General features: G+C 50.5%; 6 protein-coding genes across 6 annotated transcripts; 2 read left to right on the top strand and 4 right to left on the bottom strand.

The window, feature by feature from the left end:
* Positions 1–2,051: 2,051 nt before the first annotated feature.
* ATNIH1004_004829 (mitochondrial 54S ribosomal protein mL59) lies at positions 2,052–2,723 on the bottom strand (the record flags this gene model as incomplete). The annotated part of the gene is made up of 2 exons (XM_033569495.1): positions 2,052–2,093; positions 2,157–2,723. The coding sequence occupies 2 exons, from the start codon at positions 2,721–2,723 to the stop codon at positions 2,052–2,054; spliced, it is 609 nt and encodes a 202-aa protein (XP_033428301.1).
* A 314-nt stretch (positions 2,724–3,037) lies between these two features.
* ATNIH1004_004828 (putative mRNA splicing protein (Prp39)) lies at positions 3,038–5,407 on the top strand (the record flags this gene model as incomplete). The annotated part of the gene is made up of 4 exons (XM_033569494.1): positions 3,038–3,106; positions 3,184–3,399; positions 3,467–3,570; positions 4,042–5,407. 4 exons carry the CDS (start codon positions 3,038–3,040, stop codon positions 5,405–5,407), a joined length of 1,755 nt encoding a protein of 584 aa, XP_033428300.1.
* Positions 5,408–5,873: 466 nt separating this feature from the next.
* Positions 5,874–8,456, top strand: prp28 (mRNA splicing protein PRP28; the record flags this gene model as incomplete). Its single annotated transcript, XM_033569493.1, has 3 exons — positions 5,874–6,173; positions 6,265–8,201; positions 8,306–8,456. 3 exons carry the CDS (start codon positions 5,874–5,876, stop codon positions 8,454–8,456), a joined length of 2,388 nt encoding a protein of 795 aa, XP_033428299.1.
* Positions 8,457–8,974: 518 nt separating this feature from the next.
* On the bottom strand, positions 8,975–11,743 carry APE2 (M1 family metallopeptidase; the record flags this gene model as incomplete). Its single annotated transcript, XM_033569492.1, has 3 exons — positions 8,975–9,097; positions 9,157–11,530; positions 11,589–11,743. 3 exons carry the CDS (start codon positions 11,741–11,743, stop codon positions 8,975–8,977), a joined length of 2,652 nt encoding a protein of 883 aa, XP_033428298.1.
* A 1,124-nt stretch (positions 11,744–12,867) lies between these two features.
* On the bottom strand, positions 12,868–14,790 carry ATNIH1004_004825 (high affinity methionine permease; the record flags this gene model as incomplete). The annotated part of the gene is made up of 6 exons (XM_033569491.1): positions 12,868–13,279; positions 13,342–13,504; positions 13,560–13,824; positions 13,881–14,331; positions 14,399–14,630; positions 14,694–14,790. The coding sequence occupies 6 exons, from the start codon at positions 14,788–14,790 to the stop codon at positions 12,868–12,870; spliced, it is 1,620 nt and encodes a 539-aa protein (XP_033428297.1).
* A 1,316-nt stretch (positions 14,791–16,106) lies between these two features.
* atg1 (serine/threonine protein kinase ATG1) lies at positions 16,107–19,234 on the bottom strand (the record flags this gene model as incomplete). The annotated part of the gene is made up of 3 exons (XM_033569490.1): positions 16,107–16,258; positions 16,331–18,986; positions 19,106–19,234. The coding sequence occupies 3 exons, from the start codon at positions 19,232–19,234 to the stop codon at positions 16,107–16,109; spliced, it is 2,937 nt and encodes a 978-aa protein (XP_033428296.1).
* Between the last annotated feature and the right edge of the window lie 1,227 nt (positions 19,235–20,461).

Here is a 20,461-nt window from a genome sequence, read left to right as displayed (position 1 = left end):
CAGGAGGATTGCCTTCTGCCGTCCAGGAGTTAGGCAGGGCCTGTATATCGTCACAGGCACAGTTCTGTGGTTGGTGAGCTATTGCACGCGCATCGTAGCAGCGAAGAAGGTGCTGCCACAGTGAACTGAGAGAAGTTTTCATTTTGGACCAAAATGTCGAGATTGAAATGGAGCAGTTGGATGAAGGCAGTCTCCACTTGCGGTGATGGTGTCCGACTAGTATCCACCGGTGAAGCTTGGCCCAGCTGTTTACTGCTTGGTTCTCGAGGATACTCAGCTGTTTGTGCTTTGTGCTAAATATTCAGAGAGGTATATTCTCTTCTCTTAACCTCTCTCTCTTAAACAAGAATATCGATATTTATAGTCCTCCATTCCTACTAGGTAGATAGTATATACATCTACACCCTTGCGCCGAATCCGGAAAGACATACTTTAACCATCGTCTAAAGCGTTCGCTAGATATCCCACCATTGACTTTACAACTTTTACTGAATGCTCACTGTGGCGTCACTGGACTATTTGGGACAGGTATAAATCAACGTCTGCAGCCTTCTCTCTCTTTCTCTCACCTCCACTCTAGCACCATCTTTCCAAGCTACTGGCTTTTGAAAAAACGTTCAAAACAACTTTGCAAGTCATACATCAAATACATCTATAATGAGTCCACCAGCGGTATCATCAATACTTCTACTTCCATTGCTGCTGTCTGGCAGGGCGACATGATGAGAACTCCAAGCTCCTAGACATCCTTCACTAACGATTCTACAAAATCCCCGTATCTCTCAAAACTGAGTGCGCATTACAATTTTACTTCGGGACTGTTCAATAATAGCTTGGTCAGGGAACCCCTTTTTAGCCTGATGGAGTTACTGCATGCTTACATGGGCAGAATTTAACATTCATCTACGACACATATGCACGTACATAGTATTTTCCCTTTGATTTCTATTGCGGTAAGTTGCTATTTATCAGGTATCAAACAGCGGAATCACAGATATCTGCGGATTGACACTATGGGGTGTGAGTATCAAAGGAAATGTGGGAACAATTTTAGATAATTTACAGGATTTTGGAGATTTAAGCCCCATGCCTGCCGCTACACTGGACACGAGAAGCTTGATAAGTTTCTCTTTTCGCTTTATGAAGACATAGAAAACGTAGAAATGATAAAATGTCTCTACTGGGTGAACACTGAAGATAAACGAAGTAAGTCGCGCTGGATCCCTGTATACTCGTAGATGCGAGATTATCGTTGGCTGCTATAAACGTTGGGAAGCGAAATTACGCATATTACATCCGCAATGGGGAAAGGTATGTGAGTCTTTCGTGGATGTAATCGACGACTGATTTCATACTTGAAAGCGAGCATCTAAGAGGATAGCTTGATATCATGGTCATGGTTTCTGCACTTAGTCTAATGTTGACCAGTCTCTCAAGTGTTGGCTTTTCAGTTTTTTCTTGCTTCTAATGTGTTTCAACCTCGGTGTCAGGCTTTAATCTCGTTTGTTTCTCGCTTTCTTATTTCTTTCCCTTCTAATAATAATCTTACAGACTTATGTAGGTTATAATCAGCTATAAAAACAAAAACGGTAGCACTGACCACTGGGCAACGACTCGAACGCGGGACCTCCTGATCCCCAGAACTAGGAATCCTACCACCTAGAACTCACGGGAAGTAGCAGGATAGCTAAGAGCATGGCACAGATGCTGTTCCTTGATGTGCACATCAGTTCGAATTGGGAGCGCGATTCAAAGCTGCAAGGGCGTATGTTAGAAAGGATCTAAGGGGTCCAGGGAATTACCACTAAGCCCCAAGTTCAAGAATGAGGTGCAAGGGCCCAATCAGCTGAGACACGTCCCAGCTTGACGACCCAGAAGCTAGCGTAGAATAATGCACAATCATTTGTGCCAACTTTGAAAAATATCTATTTGTACATACACATGAGAGGGCAATAACTCCTGTTCCAAATCGACCTGTACGAGTTAAGGACCGGCAAAAATAATATAACGTAAGACAAATCCCGTAAGAGAGAGTGCATTCGACAGTCCGTTTACCGCTTGGGCCACTTCTTCCAGCCGCGACCGTGACCTCTCTGTCGAACGAAAGCCAGTTAGCATCATCCATGTTCCAAAAAAATACTGACAGATGTCCTCACCTGCTTCCACAACCGGATCATTTCCGGCATCTCCATCATGGCCTTGCGTCTGTCCTCCAGACGAGCCTCCATCGTCCGCTCCCACTTGTGACCCTTGACCTTCTGTCCAATACCGGTACCCTTGATCTGTAATCCACGCTCCGCGCGTCTAGTCTCTTTGTATTCGGTTGACTTGCGTCCCGGGGGCAGTAGAGCTTCCACATTGTATTTGGCGGCCAACTTCACCAGCTCGACTTGTGTCCGTAGCCCGTAGCGCGGGCCAATCCATTTGCCCGAGCAGAAGTTCTTGCGAGGCAGGAATGGGTTGGGATGCTTGGGATCGGAGTAAAGAAGAGCTCTGGACGGTGAAAACTCTTTGGGATTGGGATGCTTATAGCCCTTGGCATCCCTGTTTGGCGTATATGGTGAAGGAAGGGACTCTTCGCTGACTGCTTTTGTCGTTTCCTCCGGAGAAGGACGGGGTGCAACTGCTGCGGAATAGATCTGGGGAGGATAACGGGCGAAGAAGTTGCGTAGGCGAACAGGGAGCTTGTTCACCAAGCTGGTGGTCGCCTGGGTGGTCGACATGATAGAGGGAGATTACACCCCGGGTAGAAGAAGTCGGGGGTGGAATGAATTGGAAGGGGATGAATGCGTCGAGTGAATCCGAATCGTCGTCTGATAATAATGAATGTAGAGAAATTGTAGGGCGCTAAGCTATATTCGGGGTGCGGCTCAGGAGGCGGAAAAAACGGCGTGGGTGTGGCTGGGCAGCTCGTCCTTTTCCCGCCGACCTGCCCTTCCTGCCTCCCACGTTGCCCTTGCGAACTTCTCGTCGCTATATGGTGGCCTTATTGCTCTGCGTCACTACGTCTTTTTTCATTTGATTCCCAGCTGCTATCATGGCGGATTACAATTATGGAGGCTCCGAAGAGGAGAATGCGGAGCTGAAGAAGCTCGAGGCCGAACTGGTAGCATACAACTTATCCCTGCTCCAAGCTTCTGCGATCGCGAACTTTAGCTAACTGACCATGTCACGGTGATGTAGATCGATGATCCGGATAATTTTGAAACCTGGGAACGACTGGTTCGCGCCGCTGAGGCACTCGAGGGAGGAATCAACCGCAACTCCAATTCGGAGGCAATTACCACCGTGCGAAATGTCTATGACCGATTCCTAGCCAAGTTCCCGTTGCTGTTCGGCTACTGGAAGAAATACGCCGATCTAGAATTTTCTATCACGGGTACGGAGGCGGCAGATATGGTATGGATCGATCGTCCTGCTCTCTTTAGATTAGATGGAACGACACGGCTAACCTCATGCCATACAGGTTTACGAACGGGGCGTCGCCAGTATTTCCCCATCCGTCGATCTCTGGACCAACTACTGCTCCTTCAAAGCGGAGACTTCCCACGACGTCGACATAATCCGAGAGTAAGTAGACGTATGCTGGTTTCTTTTCCTGCCCCCTATAACCACCAACGTAGCACGGGACATTACCGTGGTATCGAATCCACGTAATGCAACAAGTCGTTGACTATGGTTCCCTCGTTGATGGGTGAGATGTCACCTTACCCGAACTCAACTGGAGTTTACTTCTCACCCTTGGCTTCCTCAGGCTGTTTATTTTCCCTTGAAACAATTGATTTGATATCAAGCACCATTCCTTGGACACCACAGACCAGTACCTCTGTTCGATGGATCCTATTCTGCGAGCGATGCAGAGAGGGGGGAACGTCCATGGCCATTTGATCACCTAAGTCGTTCAATTTTTTGGGTTCCCACGCACTGAAGATTAAATGCTTATGTTTGCAATCCTTGTTATTCCCCCCCTCCCTTGCCCTTCCCATACCCCCGTATCTTTCTATTTTGCACTGTAAGAGATACTGACCATCCCTACCACAGATTGTTCGAACGCGGTGCGAGCAGCGTTGGGCTCGATTTCCTCGCACACCCTTTCTGGGACAAGTATATTGAATTCGAGGAGAGAGTGGAGGCCCCCGAGAAGATATTTGCCATCCTAAGTCGGGTGATTCATATCCCTATGCATCAGTATGCTCGGTACTTTGAACGGTTTAGACAGCTTGCACAAACGCGGTCCTTGGCTGAATTGGCTCCTCAGGAGACCTTGTCACAATTCCGGGCGGAGCTGGACGCTGCCTCCGGACAAGTGGCACCGGGCGCCAAAGCGGATGCTGAAGTCGAACGGGATCTCCGACTGCGTGTTGATAGCTATCATCTGGAAATATTCTCCAAGACACAAACGGAGACGACTAAACGGTGGACATATGAGTCGGAGATCAAGCGCCCGTACTTCCATGTGACTGAGCTGGACGAAGGTCAACTGTCCAACTGGAAAAAGTACCTGGACTTTGAGGAATCCGAGGGCTCATATCCACGAATTCAGTTCCTGTATGAGAGGTGTCTCGTGACGTGTGCTCACTACGATGAATTCTGGCAACGTTATGCCCGGTGGATGGCCGCTCAGCCTGGAAAGGAGGAAGAAGTGCGCTGCATCTACCAGCGCGCAAGCTGTCTATATGTGCCAATCGCAAACCCGGCGACGCGTCTCCAATATGCCTATTTCGAAGAAATGTCTGGACGGGTGGATGTTGCCAAGGACATCCATGAAGCAATCCTGATCAACATGCCCGATCACGTCGAGACGATTGTGTCTTTAGCCAACATGTGCCGTCGTCACGGTGGCCTCGAGGCGGCGATTGAGATCTATAAGAACCAGCTGGATTCGCCGCAGTGTGATCTGGCTACGAAGGCCGCACTTGTTGCCGAATGGGCTCGTCTTCTGTGGAAGATCAAGGGTTCTGCTGAAGATGCCCGCCAAGTGTACCTGACGAACCAGCAATACTATCTGCATAGTGGGGCATTCTGGTCGAGCTACCTGTCGTTCGAATTGGAGCAACCAACGAGCGCTTCGACGGAAAATGTACAATACGAGCGGATCAAACAGGTGATTGAAGACGTTCGCTCCAAGAGTAGTCTGACCGCAGATACGGTGAAAGACCTCGTACAGACCTACATGGTCTACCTGCTTGAACGAGGCACCAAGGATGCAGCCAAAGAATACATGACTCTGGACCGGGAAGTGCATGGCCCTGCGTCGGTATCTCAGACTAAGACTGGTGCTGCGGGACAGGTTGTTGAGCAAGCGAACACAACAACGCCTGCTGTCGTCCCTTCCGATGTGCCACCACAACCGACCCCGTACCCTTACTTTCAGGAAAGCCCCGTGAACGGCAGCGTGGACGCCTAAAGATTGATGTTCTGCGATCGTTCCTTCCTACGTATTCATGATCAATGAGGCGGTCGATCGCACTTTCTATTCCCGTGCTTGTCCTTGTGTAGAACAAACAATATTTTCTGATTTGCTTAGCGACTCTGGAATGTCGAGAAGAGAGGCTTGCTGCTTGGTTTGTTCGCTTTTCGACAGCTCTTCGAATGATATCACGCGATTCGATGGGGTGGACTTTATGAGTTTGGACGCTATTTCTCTTGTATTCTAATGCCTCGGTAGTGCAATATAAATCCAATCCAGCGTACGTTTGACTAGGACCTAGCTATACTATACTATCTTTGTATCCGTCTGGAATGCCACTAGTTGCCTGTGATGCACGTGATTGCACCTCAAGCTGTTCCCTCCCGCCGGAGAAATTCCAGAGGAAGTCAGGCGATTCCTCCATCTCCAACTCCAACTCCCCAACTTCGTCACAGCCGCCATCATGGACGGGATCATCACAAACGGTTCTACCGAGGCGTCAGTCGGGGTTCCCCCTCCGGAGCCCATTGATCGCCCTCCCACTCCTCCTCCGCCACCTCCAGAAGATTCCGCCGCCCCTCCACCCCCCATCACGTCCGCACCTCCACCACCGCCAGAAGATCTCCCTCCAGCTCCACCCCCAGAGGAGACAACGACGACGAAGAAGAAAGTCGGATTGGGTACGAAACGTCCGGCAGCCACGCCACTGAGTGTTGAGGATCTGGTCCGGAAGAAGAGGGAGGCGGATGCCGCAGCAGCTAAGGTACGTGACCATGTCTACTGTTTTCATTTCGGTTCATGTGGTGGCAGACTAGTGGTTGTAAGGCACTAACTAAAGACTGCTCGGTTAATAGCCCAAGTTCCTCTCGAGAGCAGAGCGCGAGCGAATCGCCCTGGAGAAACGCAACAAGGAAGTCGAGGCCACCCGAAAACAGGCTGAACGCGCCTCCAACGGCATCGACCGAAAAGACACACAGTTACCATCTAGGAACTCCGATGGCCTGAATGGCGACTCACGATTCATTCCAACTGGACCACGTGCCATGCGCAGTTCAGACGCACCAACTGCGCCTGCTGCAATGCGGAATTCTTTCCATTTGCATAAGAACAGTGATAAATTACAACCGAAATCGAAAGGCGCACTAGGTTCCATAGATGAGGAAGAGGCAGCTGCGCAAGCAGCTCTAGTGAAACAAAGATATATGGGGGCGGACCAAACGTCCAATTTCTCGGCCAAAAAGAAGCGCAAGAGGACTACGGACCGGAAGTTTAATTTCGAGTGGAATGCGGAGGAAGATACCAGCGGAGACTATAATCCACTCTATCAGCATCGACATGAGACAAAATTCTTTGGCCGTGGTCGTCTGGCGGGTTATGGCGATGATGTAGCGGAACAGATGGCGAAGAAATATGCGCGGGCACTGGAGGACCAAGATCGTGAAGCCGGAGGGATCCGTGCACGAGAGATCCTGGAGATGGAACGTCGACGCAGGGAAGAGAGTGCTCGGAACCAGCTGGACAAGCATTGGAGCGAGAAGAAGCTGGAGCACATGCGCGAGCGAGACTGGCGTATCTTCAAGGAAGATTTCAACATCAGTACCAAGGGTGGAAGCATACCCAATCCCATGCGGTCATGGGATGAGTCTGGTCTTCCTAATCGTCTGATGGAACTGATCAACCGAGTCGGATACAAAGAACCTACGGCCATCCAGCGTTCTGCCATCCCCATCGCCCTGCAGAATCGAGACCTTATCGGTGTGGCCGTCACCGGGTCTGGTAAGACTGCCTCCTTCCTTCTTCCTCTTCTGGTGTACATCGCGGAACTACCACGGATCGACGAGTTCGAGTGGCGCAAAAATGATGGTCCGTACGCCATCGTACTGGCGCCCACCCGTGAATTGGCGCAACAGATCGAGATCGAAGCCAAGAAATTCACCCAACCTCTCGGCTTCAACGTGGTCAGTATTGTAGGAGGTCACTCCTTCGAAGAGCAAGCGTACAGTCTACGCAATGGTGCAGAGATTATTATCGCTACTCCCGGTCGTCTTGTCGACTGCATCGAACGTCGCCTGCTTGTGCTCAGCCAATGCTGCTACGTGATCATGGACGAAGCAGACCGTATGATTGACCTCGGTTTCGAAGAGCCGGTCAACAAGATCCTCGACGCATTGCCTGTATCGAACGAAAAGCCCGACTCCGAGGAAGCCGAGAACTCCATCGCTATGAGCCAACACCTCGGCGGCAAGGACCGCTACCGCCAAACTATGATGTACACAGCGACGATGCCAACGGCCGTCGAGCGCATCGCGCGCAAATACCTCCGTCGTCCGGCAATCGTGACGATCGGCAGCGCAGGCGAAGCCGTGGACACTATCGAGCAGCGCGTGGAGATGGTCGCCGGCGAAGACAAGCGCAAGAAACGTCTGGCCGAGATCCTCTCCTCGGGCGAATTCCGCGCCCCAATCATCGTCTTCGTCAACATCAAGCGAAACTGCGATGCCATCGCCCGCGAAATCAAACAGATGGGCTTCTCATCCGTCACCCTCCATGGAAGCAAAACCCAGGAACAGCGTGAAGCCGCCCTTGCGTCTGTCCGTAATGGCTCAACCGATGTCCTCGTGGCTACCGATCTCGCCGGTCGTGGTATCGATGTCCCCGATGTCAGTCTGGTGGTCAACTTCAACATGGCGACCTCGATCGAGAGTTACACTCACCGTATCGGCCGTACCGGTCGTGCCGGAAAGAGTGGTGTGGCTATTACCTTCTTGGGTAATGAGGATGCGGATGTCATGTATGTTTTCCCCTCTTTTTCACCCTCTTTGTTACCTTCATGTTTTCTTTCTTCCTACCCCCGATTGGTTTTAATTGTCAGATCACTAATGCCGGTTTTTACAGGTACGATATCAAACAAATGCTTATCAAGTCATCTATTTCTCGTGTCCCCGAGGAACTGCGGAAACATGAGGCCGCTCAGTCCAAACCCACTCGTGGTTTCTCCCGGAAGAATGAAGATAGCTCCGGGTTTGGAGGCAAGGGTGGATGGTAAGCTGTGTAGGGTGGTTGAGATGTCCGGGCTAAATGTAATGTTAAATAAAGTGAATGGATATACAGTGCCTCTCACTATCTATTCTCTTCTCTTACCGTCATTAATCTCTTGTCTTATGGGAGATTTCTCACCATGGCGACTATATAAATTGTGTAGACGTTGCAAATGTAGAAGTATTAAATACAGGGTAGCTTAGGGGTAGGCAACGTGATGACTAAATTTGATGACATCAACTAATGACTCCAACTAGAAGGTTTTATATAAAAAAAAATAATAATGATGATGGCTAGATACAGAATATTTGTGAGACATCCTGTATACAAGGCGGCTCACGTGGTCAGATTACTGACGGATGATTCCACAATAATGAACTGATCATCTCACTGTCACTTCTTTTATTTAGTATGCATAAATTATTGACAATACTATACAGGACTAGCTGATAGACTGTACTAAATGTTTACGTCTGCCGCACAGATGGCCGTTATATAATGCTCTACCTCCCCAAACATAGTTCCTTACAACTTACCCTCGGAGGTTTTCGATTTCAACCAGGCTTGAACATCAGCCCGATCGCGCTTGAGCCAATTGATCTTGGCACGAATGGCATCGAGACTTTGTTCAATAGCACGGTCATAGCCCTGGGAATAGAGTTGGTTAGCTGTTGATATATCTTACGTCCTGGAAATTTATCACTTACCTTAGTATCTTTGTCCTTGAAGAATTCCTCCACATCCTTCAGCTGCGCTTCAGTGCAGAAGCTGGAGGAGCAGAGCTGGACGACAGTGCTCAGCATACCGAGACCGGGGGGCAGGCGCTTGTACAGAGCATCCCAGTTGTTCTTCAGCCAGGTCCAACGGGCCTCCACGCCAGCGGTGTGACTACGCAAACCGCCCAGAGGCATGTATGTATCCTGATTCTTGACCTCGTCTCCGAGAGCGAGACCCAGGGTATGCTGGATCAGGGCCGGGTTCTCGGCCGCGCCGAGGCAGCGGAGAGCGGTGGTCTTCTCGTCCGAAGTAGGAGCATGGCGGAATCGGTCCAAAACCACATTGTATTCCCTCTCTCCACCATTTTTCAGGACAATAGAGAACACGCTGCCACGGATGTTGGGGTGGATAGCACTCACATCGCCGGCAGCGAAGCGCTCGAACATATCCTGAGAGGCCTTAACAACGACCGGGTCATCCGCCATACCAGCACTGCCAAACATGAGCGCCTTGAATTGCTGTAGAATGTGGCCATCCTTGTCCGAGAACTCCCAGCCAAGTTCGTGGGCTTTCTCACTGACCAACGAGCGCTGGAAGGCCTTCAGAGCATCCTTGGTTTGGTCGTCTTCAAACAGCCACGCGGCACGCAGAGTACCGATACGGGTCAAGATTTCATTCCACACAATGAACTCAGACTCGTTGTCGAATGCCTTCAGGAGGGATAGGAGGCCGGAAGTGCTCTGGAAACCCGACGCTGCCAAGGCGCCAGCATCTGCAATCATGCCAGCACGGTCCTCCACTGTCAAAAGTCCCTTGCTTGCCGCCACACCAAGCTTCGTGAGCCGCTCAGGTGTGTAAGAAGTTCGGTAGATGGCGGAGTGATCAGCATTGAGCTTGAAAAAGTCAAGGTCAGGCACCTTGAACTCCTTTTCACGCTCAGTAAGCATCGTGTTTTCGTCAACACCCTGGCTAGTGCGCAAGCCCAGCATGACAGGATAAAGGGTGGTGTCTTCTTCGGGTCGCACATCACCTGTGCGCAAGAAACGGTTCTGCTTCACCTTGATAGACGAAGTACTTGGGTCCTCCGAGACAGAGACAACCGGAAATCCAACATTCTTAGTCCAGATATCCATGACCTTCTCGACAGGCTTGCCACTAGCATCAGCAAGCGCAGCCCACAAATCACCGGTTTGGGTGTTGCCATAAGCATGCTTCTTGATGTAGTTACGCACACCCTGGATGAAAACATCCTCGCCCAAATATTTGGATATCATGCGCAGCACGGCAGAACCCTTGGAGTAGGAGATAGCATCAAAAATCTGGTTGATCTCATCGGCCCGCTTGACCGGAACTTCAATTGGGTGACTACTACGCAGCGAGTCAAGAGAGAGTGCGCTCTGCAAGTTGTCGATAACGTAGGTCTGCCACACCTTCCATTCCGGGTAGAAACTGTTGCAAGAATACCACGACATCCATGTGGCGAAACCCTCATTGAGCCAGAGGCCGTCCCAGAAGTCCATAGTTACCAGGTTTCCGAACCACTGGTGGGCCAGTTCGTGCTGGACGGTCTCTGCAATACGCTCCTTGCGGGACGCACCACTCGTCTTCTCATCCAACAACACATCGACGATGCGGTAGGTGATCAGACCCCAGTTCTCCATCGCTCCGGCGCTGAAATCAGGCACCGCAACCATGTCCATCTTGGGCAACGGGAAAGTGCTATCAAAGGCCTTCTCATAGAAAGCCAGAGTTCTAGCAGCCAGGTCCAGCGAGAAGCGTCCATGCTCGATGTCTTGATCCGGAGTGGCATAGACACGGATGGGAACACGGAAATCGTTGGTTTCAATGTAGTTGAGGTGGCCGACAATAAACGCTACCAGGTAGGTAGACATAAGCGGGGAGGTGTTGAACTTGACAGCTTTCTTGAGGCCGCCCTGTACTTCCGACTCCGAGGCCACATTCATGTTACTCAGGCAGGTCATGTCCTTGTCGGCGATGAGAGTGATGGTGAACTTAGCCTTGAGGGCCGGCTCATCGAAGCAAGGGAACGCCCTGCGGGCATCGGTGGGCTCCATCTGGGTAGAGGCTATGTATTTAGTCTCTCCATTTGCCATCTTGTACGAGGAGCGGTAGAATCCAGCCATGTTGTCATTCAGGGTACCGGCGAAACTGAGCTTCAGCTGAGCGGAGGAACCAGCGGAGATCGTGTCGGCAAACTTGACGGTAGCCACCTGCTTGTCCTTGTCGGTCGAGATCTCTGGATTGGAGGAAACAACGGATCCCTGGGAAGAGATGGTAGCGCTATGGATAATGATATCATTGGTGTTGAGGGAGACGGACGTAGTATCCTCCGCAACCTGCAGGCTACATTGAAGCATTAGTATTAGGTTCGTCAGAGACCTACATGGACACTATCACATACTCAATGACAACGGTTCCGTCGTAGGTGAACGACTCAAAATTCGGCTCCAGGGTCAGGTCATAATGAACCGGCTTCACATTAGTAGGCAGCACCTCACGACCGTGAGGCACGTTGGTCGAACCCGAAGGCCCATCGGCACGCCGGGAGCTGCACATTCTGCGGTAGGAGCAATAACGTTTGGAAGTCTGGAAAAGGGGAGAACGGCGAGAGGAGAGATGATGGACAGAAGCGGGGGATGAGGACGAGGAAAGAACCGAAGCAGAGCGAGAAGAGGAGAAGAGGGGGCCTCTAGAGGGGAGAGAAAGCGGTGGCTTTGCTGAGTTCAGCACCAGCGGTAACCGCGCGGAGGGGAAACGACGCATGAGCCCCACCAGGACAAAGGAAGAGACAGGAGAGTAGAGAAATACGTTTGGAGGTTAAACAGGCCAGGAGCAGGAAAGCAATGCACCGGAAAATTGGGGGACAGCGCAGAACAATGGATGGATAGATGGATGAAGCCTTCGCTTGTTCAATCATAAGGCGCCGAAAATAACGGCGTATGGCCCAGTCGGGAAGGCGGTGGGGAATTGCCCAGATGCTCTTATGAAGGCGCTCACGTGAGCGCCTGCTGTCTTTCTCAGGCACTAAGGCAATGAAGACCTATGCCTGATACGTCTTCCCCGGGTCTATAGTTGTTCCGGATCACGTGGACATTGTAATACCTTTTTAGTGCGTTTTTTCTATCTCCCACAATCAATCATCATTCATTCCTCAGCAAGTTGACTTAATTCCACGGCATATGCCAGATAACTCACTAACGGAGTTTATCCTCATGGCAAATGTCTGTCAAGCTGCCGATGTGGGCAGAACTTGCAAGACGACGCTCCAGTCAGTTTGAGGGGTCCATGACTGCACCCAATGCAAAAACACTCGTGAATGGACTTCCATAGATGACTGGGACAAGTGTATTTCTCAAATAGAATGATGTTTTATAAAGATCTCAGTTTGAATTCAATGCCTTGTATACTGTGATCCACGGAATTTTCTCTATGAAATTAAAAAAAAGAAAAAAAAAAAATTCTAAAATACAGAGCGAGAATGTCTCTATCCAGTCAAAGTCATAACAATAACAAGAATCATGCAAGAAATAATCATGCAAGTAAATCATGACCCCCAAACTCCACTAAATGCATTTTGGTATCATCCTAGCGCTGTTAAACATTAGAATTATGCAATTATTATGAGTGATGTTGAATCTTCCGTCATATCCCTGAGATGTTGAAACATCTCATAGGATAGACTAGGACTGTTGCTGCTGCTGCTGCAGTTGTGCCAGTGGCAATCGTGTGAAAACGCTCCTGGACCAGCCATCGGCGTCCACCACGGTTTCTTTGACCAGCATGTATCGGCCATACTTCGGCAGTAAGACTGCCCACACGAACCAGTATATCGCGCCCGAAGCAAAGATGCCCAGAGCCACCACGCAGTGAAGATAGTACGGCAGTTGCTTGTAGACACTCTGCCCTTCGCTGGGTGGCACGTATGGGGCGACCACCAAGTAGCATTGCGAGATAAAGAAGAAAATAGTAATGGGTAGGGTAGCCCGAATGCCGGGGGCCCAGTCAGGAAAGCGAGTCTTCTGGGTCAAATAGATATAGATGAGACCGCCCGACACGAACACATTGACAAGGGACAGCGGGTACGAAATCAAACTGTACGAGGATGTTAGTTAAACCGCATTCGCAGGGTGGGCGGCAAGAATAGAGAGGCGTACTTGAGCAAAAAGTTATATGCATCTCCAGGTGGGGGAGCCAACAAGATAATGACCGAGACAACCCAGTGCTCGAAAAGGCCAGCAGCGGGAGCATGGAATGGCCGGTTGCTAGCCCAGAATTTCGAGAAAGGCAGGATGCCCTCACGACCCAGTTCCTGGACAACTGTCGATACTGTTAGCCCAAAAGTCTTTCACGCAAAGGGATAGAGACAACTTACTTCGACCTTGAGAGAAAATCACAGACAAGACATTTCCAAAGGCAGACAGAGCTACGAAGACCGACATGACCTTCTCTGCTTCTTTGCCAAACATATTCCCGAAAAAGGTGGCCGCAACAGTCTGGCCGGACGCAACGAACTGCTCCTTAGGCACAGCAGCGAAGTAAGCAATGTTGCAAAGCATGTACAGAACTCCAACTGCTCCAATGGCAACCGGCGCGGCGATTTTCAGTGTGCGGGTGGGATTCTTGGTCTCGCTCAAGGCCTGGGTAGTGTTAGAACATCAGTCAAGCATGCATGGAGTGCAGAAATGTCACTGACATAGTTGGCGTTTGAGTATCCAATGAAGGACCAGATGACGTTGTACAACGCCATGACAATACCATATCCGCTTCCGGTTGTGCCCTCGAAAGCATTCCTGAAGTTGTGCGGTGGGTCGATTTTCATGTGGCCTCCCAAAGCCACCCATCCTGCGACCACAACAAAGACGATAACGACCAACTTGATCACACCGAGCAGGTTCTGAAGGCGAAGACCCCATTTCAATGCGACGGAATGGACGAGGAAGGCGGTCGTGAGACAGGCCAAACCAATGCCACGCTGATTCCAACGACCAACCTCGATATCTGCAGCGTTGAGAATATACTGTCCGAACACGACACTATTACTAGCTGCCCAACCCAACAGGACAACATAGGCAGCGAACATGGCGGTAGCGAGGAACCGAGGTGTCTTGAAAACATATTCCAGGTAGTTTTTCTCGCCACCGTTTCTGTAGCCCGTTAGCTTTGGGTGGTTCGTTGGTTCGTCTAGGAGGCGTAGGTATAACGTGAACATACTTTGGGATGGCAGTTCCCCATTCGAGGTAGACAGCAGTTCCAGCCATAGCAATCAGCGTGCCAATCACCCACATGAATAGAGACAAGCCGACACTACCAGACAGCGACAAGATTGTCGCTGGTGTTGCGAAGATACCGGTTCCGATGACACGGTTGAAGATCAGAAAGGCAGCACTAACCACACCGATCTGGCGACGGTCTTCGGGCGTTGCGTCAAAAACATTACCCTCGTCTAGGTCGAGATCGTTAGAGTCAGCAACAAAGCTTCAGTCAGGTGGAACCGGTCAGAACGTACATAGATGAGAGACGCCATCGGCCCTTCGGGGGCCTTCTTCGGCAGCCTTGGTGTCAGGCATGATTTTCTTTTGAGATTCCAGAGCCAGATCACTCATGTTGGGAAGCTGTGTCAAGCCCAATAGAACACTTCTCGGAACTCAAGCTATAGATGCAGAGAACACGAGAAAAGACCGACAAGATCGAACGGTTAAAAAGGACAGAGAGATATCAAACCACCCGTGATGATGTGCTGCAACTAAATGTGATGCAATAGCCGACGGCGCCCGGACGGTTGCAGCAAGACAGACGGGATGGCCGAAATAAAAACCTATCGAGGCCTTCCTGGCAGGGGCCAGGCGTCTGGTCGAAAAAAGAACGAAAATGATGCGATGCTGACTGGTGGCTAGGCGCAGTAGATCCTGAACTATACAACAAGAACAATGCGTCCAACACCAGGCGCAAACGCAATGTGGGATAATAGTAATTAAAAAAATAAAAAAAAAAAAAAAAAGAATGGACCCCGAAGAACACAAGAAAGAAGGGCAATTCCAATGAAACCCAGAAAGAAAGAAAGAAAGAACTAGAGTCAGGAACGAAAAGGCATGCGAGTTGACAGGCACCGTATACCGGGAAGGCAAAAAAAAAATTAAAAAAAAATTGGGTTGTGGCGGGCCTACGATGATTGGAGATCCACTGATCCAGAAGCTCCCGCATGTTGAATCGTTGGAAGAGTTTTGCCATGACACACGGAAATCAATCACGCAATTTTAGAGCCTTTTTTCTTCACGGCGGATCCGCAGTAGCTTGCCCGTTTTATGCTTTGATGCCACTCTTCCCATGTCTGGACTGGACCCATGAGTCAATTAATGTCGCGTTCAGTGGGAGAGTCCAATGGTCCATAGCACCTGCAACACCAAGAACATTGAAACTAGTCAGAAATTCCAAGAAAAATTTTCTCTGTTGGATTATGTACAGTACAAAAATCGTCTGGCTGGTAGTTTCCCGCTCCAAATCCATAAGATTGATCATCCTGCGCCCCTAGACTCCAGATCCATGGCGTCCCAATCCATCATTCATTCATACCCAAGCTGTGTGACAATCTGTTACCTCTTCCAGTCCGAACGCCGAGTAAGAGAGTGAAAGACCAGAAATTCAACAGGAAAAAAAAAGGGAAAAACAGAAAGAAAGAAAGAGCGGGGGATATAAATACGTGACCACTCTCGCGTGACCATGTTTATAAGATCAAGATGGATGGCGAGAAAAGCAAAAACCCAAAAGACGCTAATCGGTAGGAAATAAATCAAACAGGGCGCCTTTGCAGGAAACTCTCACAAACCCCACGAATTAAATATAAAAGGTAAAATAGAAGCAGAAGTGCTATATTCCGGTGTGGCATGTGCCTGCATGCCGAATATGGAAAACAGCTAATGGTTCACTTCGGTGTCGTTCCAACGGCTGGAGAAGCAGTCACCACGCTCGAGGGGACCACTTTTCCTGGACCACTCGAAGGAGGCGTGTGGCGTTTGGCCAACAGAGTAAGCTTCTTGCGTAGAGCCGCCAGTCGACCCCTGATGCTAGATACCACTGTGTGGCGCATTAGGACTTGGGTTCTACCTATCGTTTTATCATCTCCGTAGTGCAGAAGAATGAACTTACATTTGATCACAACTTGCCGGTCTTCGGCCTGTACACCATCCAGTATGACCTTTTCGTGGTCTTTTCGGAGGTCACCCTTGGCGACATTCTGGCTTTGTCCCGGCTGGGATCCTTCTTCGTCCTCCAATACCGCTTCCAACATCCGAATGGCTGTGACATAGGCAATCTCGCAGCCCAATAGGTCTTCGCCCGTGAGCTCATTAATGGCGGCCGCTCGACTCATCTCCAAAGCGCGATCATACATCAGTTTCTCTGCGGTCACTTCGGAACTAACAACAACATCCGTAGATGCACTGCGGCCTAGGGAGGAGCCGACCGAGTTACTGCTAGGATGGCTGGGGTGGTTCGATGGCAATCGCTTCTGTCCTTCAACCAATTTGAGGCGGACAAATTCTGCTTTCTCCAGCACCTCATTAAACCGGTTTCGCACCCATTGGACAACATTGTTGATTCGATTGCCGACCAAGGTGCTCGTAGCATCAGCCTTGCTCAGAACTGTCTCGCTAAAGGCTTCACCGCGATTCTTACGAGTCCACCAAGTCCCAGCGATATCCATTGATTTGGCCAAAAGGGACAGCGCCTTGACGTAGAGGACCAATGCCTCTTCAGCAAGGGTCACGACAGCGTCAACCGTGAGCCCATCATCTGTTGAGTTGGTAGGGTCACGCTCAACGCCCGGCGCGTTGGTTTTCCCGTGAGGGTCGGTTTGGACTGACGGCGCGAGTGGGATGAGTTGTTTGTACTTCACCTCGGCAAACCCATACACAACGTCGCTGCGAGTCGCACATTCCTCGATCAGCTGAACGGTCTTGGCATCTTCGTCCATCGCAACGTTCGCCTTAGTCGCATCCCCGATGAGCATCAAGCTCCCCTGAGTGGCAGGATAGGCCGGGAAAGGGTTGTAGCCTAAGGGAGGCGAACGACCTCCTTTCGAAATAGCCATGGGTGGGGAAAAGCCCACTCCAAATAGTCGCCCGCTGGCCATATTGAGCGCCTTGGAGATTGCCGATGTGGCCGATGTAGGACTCTGTCCGTACCGGCGCTCGTACGAGTGTTGGCGGGTGTGTGCTGAGTCGGCTCGAGATCGCCCTGAGGCAATTTGCATCGCTTTTCCAGCCGTGGCAAGTGGTGATGTAGCCACACCTGTTGGCGCACCTTGTGTAGCTGGGCGGCGAGATAGAGCGCCAGCCTGAGAATTCTTCGAGTACCCTCCTTGGAAACGAGGGCTGTGCGCCAGTTCATCTGCAAAAGCGTTGACTTCCACGGCTCGCTTCTCCACGACTACGTAATCTCGCTCAAACGCAACGTCCTGTGCGGCGCGCTCTCTTTCTTCCTTGTATTTATCAACTGTGGACTTATCTGGCTGTGGAGCTCCTCCCGGATAGGTATTTCGACTCCTCTGCCGCTCCATGGCGGTGGCCGGGGAGTTTCGATCTGTCAGCTCTTGGCGCCCTGGAGCAGTAGCAGTAGCCGCCACAGTCGGCCTCTGTGGCATCGTACCAGCTACCATTTCTTTGGGGGGAGATGGAGTGCGATCAGCACTGCCACCCCTACGCATTGGCGTAGAGGTGGGTGGTGGAGTAGCTGTTCTTTGCCTCTGGGCACTGCTTGGTGGAGGAGAAACGGGTTCATCCAGCTTTCCGGGAGATGAAGCATCCTTCTCACCTCTTGTTCCAGTCGACGTGCCATGCCCCGTTCGAAAATCGGGTCTTGACACCGGGTCTGCAGATCCAGCGTCGGTGGAAGGAGACCAATTTTGCGAAGGCGTATCATCCGCTATCAAACCCGGGATAGGTCCTGTGATAATATTACAATCGAAGAAATCAGAAAAATTCATCCGCTCGACTGGATTCCGTTTTAGGAGCATCCGGATGAGTGTTTTGATTTCGTCCGACGCCGGGCTCTCTTCCGGGAATCGGATCATATCTTCGCCTTTCTCGATCTTGCGCAGCAGTTCAACATGATTTGATGCACGGAAAGGTGGCTTGCCCACCACCATCTCATAAAGCACCGTGCCCACTGACCAAAGGTCCGCTTTGGCATCATACTTCTCGTACCGCAAGATCTCGGGAGCCATATACAATGGCGAGCCACAGAGAGTTTCCGCAAGTGAGGTGGCCGGGAGGGACCGAGCGAATCCAAAATCTGCAATCTTAAGCATTGGCAACGACTCCAATCCTGTCGCAGGGTTAAACGAATCATCGCAGCCTTTGAATGGGACTACCTGAGCTGTGCCGGCCCGGTACGAGGAAGGGGACGGGCAGAGCAAAAGATTCTGGGGTTTAATGTCACGGTGTATCAGATTCCGATCTCGCAGGAACTTCAGGGCGCTTGATAGTTGCTTGAGAAAATGACGGACAACGACCTCGTTTAAGGCGCCACCACGAGGGTTTGGATATTTAGCTATCATATCCTTTGTATACCGGTGATCTCCAAGTGTATCCCGCCTTTTGATAAATAGCGATAGATCCCCCAAGGCGCAATATTCCATCACTAGATGGATATGGGAAGTCGTCTCATGGCAGTCGATTAGGGCCACAATGTGTGGGTGATAAAGACCTTTGAGAATATGGATTTCGGAGGAGAGGTTTTCCTTTAACTTCTTGTTCAGTTTAGAGAGGTTGACAGATTTGATGGCGACGTATGTACGTGTTTTCTGAAGCAAGGGAGGGGGAAAAAACATTAGCATTCAGCCCTACACAGCACACAAAGACCATCCCCAGCGAAGTGGATGCGATAGTTCTCTTCATGTCGCGGAGGAAAAATAGCGCTCACCGTATGGACACCTTGATATACCGTAGCGAAGCTTCCTCTACCAATTTCATCAAGTCGGGTGTAGCGGCCGATCGGCATCTCAGCACGAGGGGACTCTCTCGACCGCCTTGAATGATGTGTCGACGACATCGTTGCGGCAGAGCCAAGATTATATCCAGAGAGGAGAGTCTACCGAAACCCGACGACACCCCGTCAACCACACACACAACTACCTGAGCAGCGGCAGCAACGGCGGATGATGGAGGCACATCAGGGGAATGCGCAGTGGATGTCTATTGGACCCGTGAGTCGAAAGCTAAGGTAAGGTAAGGCTGACGTTGAGACCGTAGTATGGAGTGGTGAATACGAAGAGCCGACGAGGCCAGTGAATAGATGGACTGGTAAAGGGGGTTAGGAACCAGGCGGATGTGAATCAGAAATTCTCTTAGAACAATAGTCAAGAACGCGGTTCAACTGATGCCCACAGTGGACGAGAGCGGTGAAGCGGGAAATGCTGTACGATAAGAAAGCGTAGGTATACGGAAGTGCTGGAGACCCTAGATAGATAGATAGGTAGGGCAGAAAGTGTAGGTGAGGGAAGCCAAGATACGACCAGAGGTAAGAAGATACAGATACTGAAGATTGTCGTGGTAGATGAGAAGCTCAAGTGGAAAGAAAGATCGCGTGGAATAAGGGGGAAGCCAGAGGCGAATGGAGGAGAGGGAGGGACTGGGTTTCAAGATGATGTGATGGGGAAGAGGAAAGGCGGGAAGCAGCTGGACCCAAGGACAAGCACGGAGCGTGACCAGCGATAAGATGACCAGAAGGCGGTCAGAAGGGCGGCGATGCCAATCGTGGAGGGATTGACAGGGCGATAAGGGGACAGGAACGAGTTATGTAAGGTTACTAACCCTGACAAGTTCCAGTACCGAAAAGGACAGGAAATGCCAGCAAGTGACGGAGAGCAACGAGGGTAGAATAGTCAGATAGTCAGATAGGTATGTACTAATAAAACGAAGTCTTAGACATTCCGATGCGACAGTCCTATCTTACATCCTCACAGGGCCAATAGTGACGATGGTCTGAGGACGGAAGCAAGGCCTGATATCAGCCATACGGAGTACAGCCATCTGTGACGGGACGCGTTATCGATCAGATCCAATTGCTAGTGATAAACCCTCTGATCGTCGTAATGTCCGGTACAGTAACTAACTACGTTAGTTATCGAGAATCTACCGTGACTCATCAGATAGGACTGGATTTATACATTTTCTCCACCATTCAGTCATCAAGTGAATCAAATGACTCCCGTTCGGAACACACACTCTCAGTGTCCCTCTCTTGTTTTGCCACTGAGAAACCATCGGGAGTGTTAAG

This window comes from Aspergillus tanneri (assembly GCF_003426965.1).
Source record: "Aspergillus tanneri strain NIH1004 chromosome Unknown AapTan_3_pilon_pilon_pilon, whole genome shotgun sequence".
In the NCBI taxonomy this organism is placed as follows: Eukaryota; Fungi; Ascomycota; class Eurotiomycetes; order Eurotiales; family Aspergillaceae; genus Aspergillus; species Aspergillus tanneri.
Note: the sequence above shows the minus strand (reverse complement) of the source record. Positions and strands in the feature narration are given on the sequence as shown.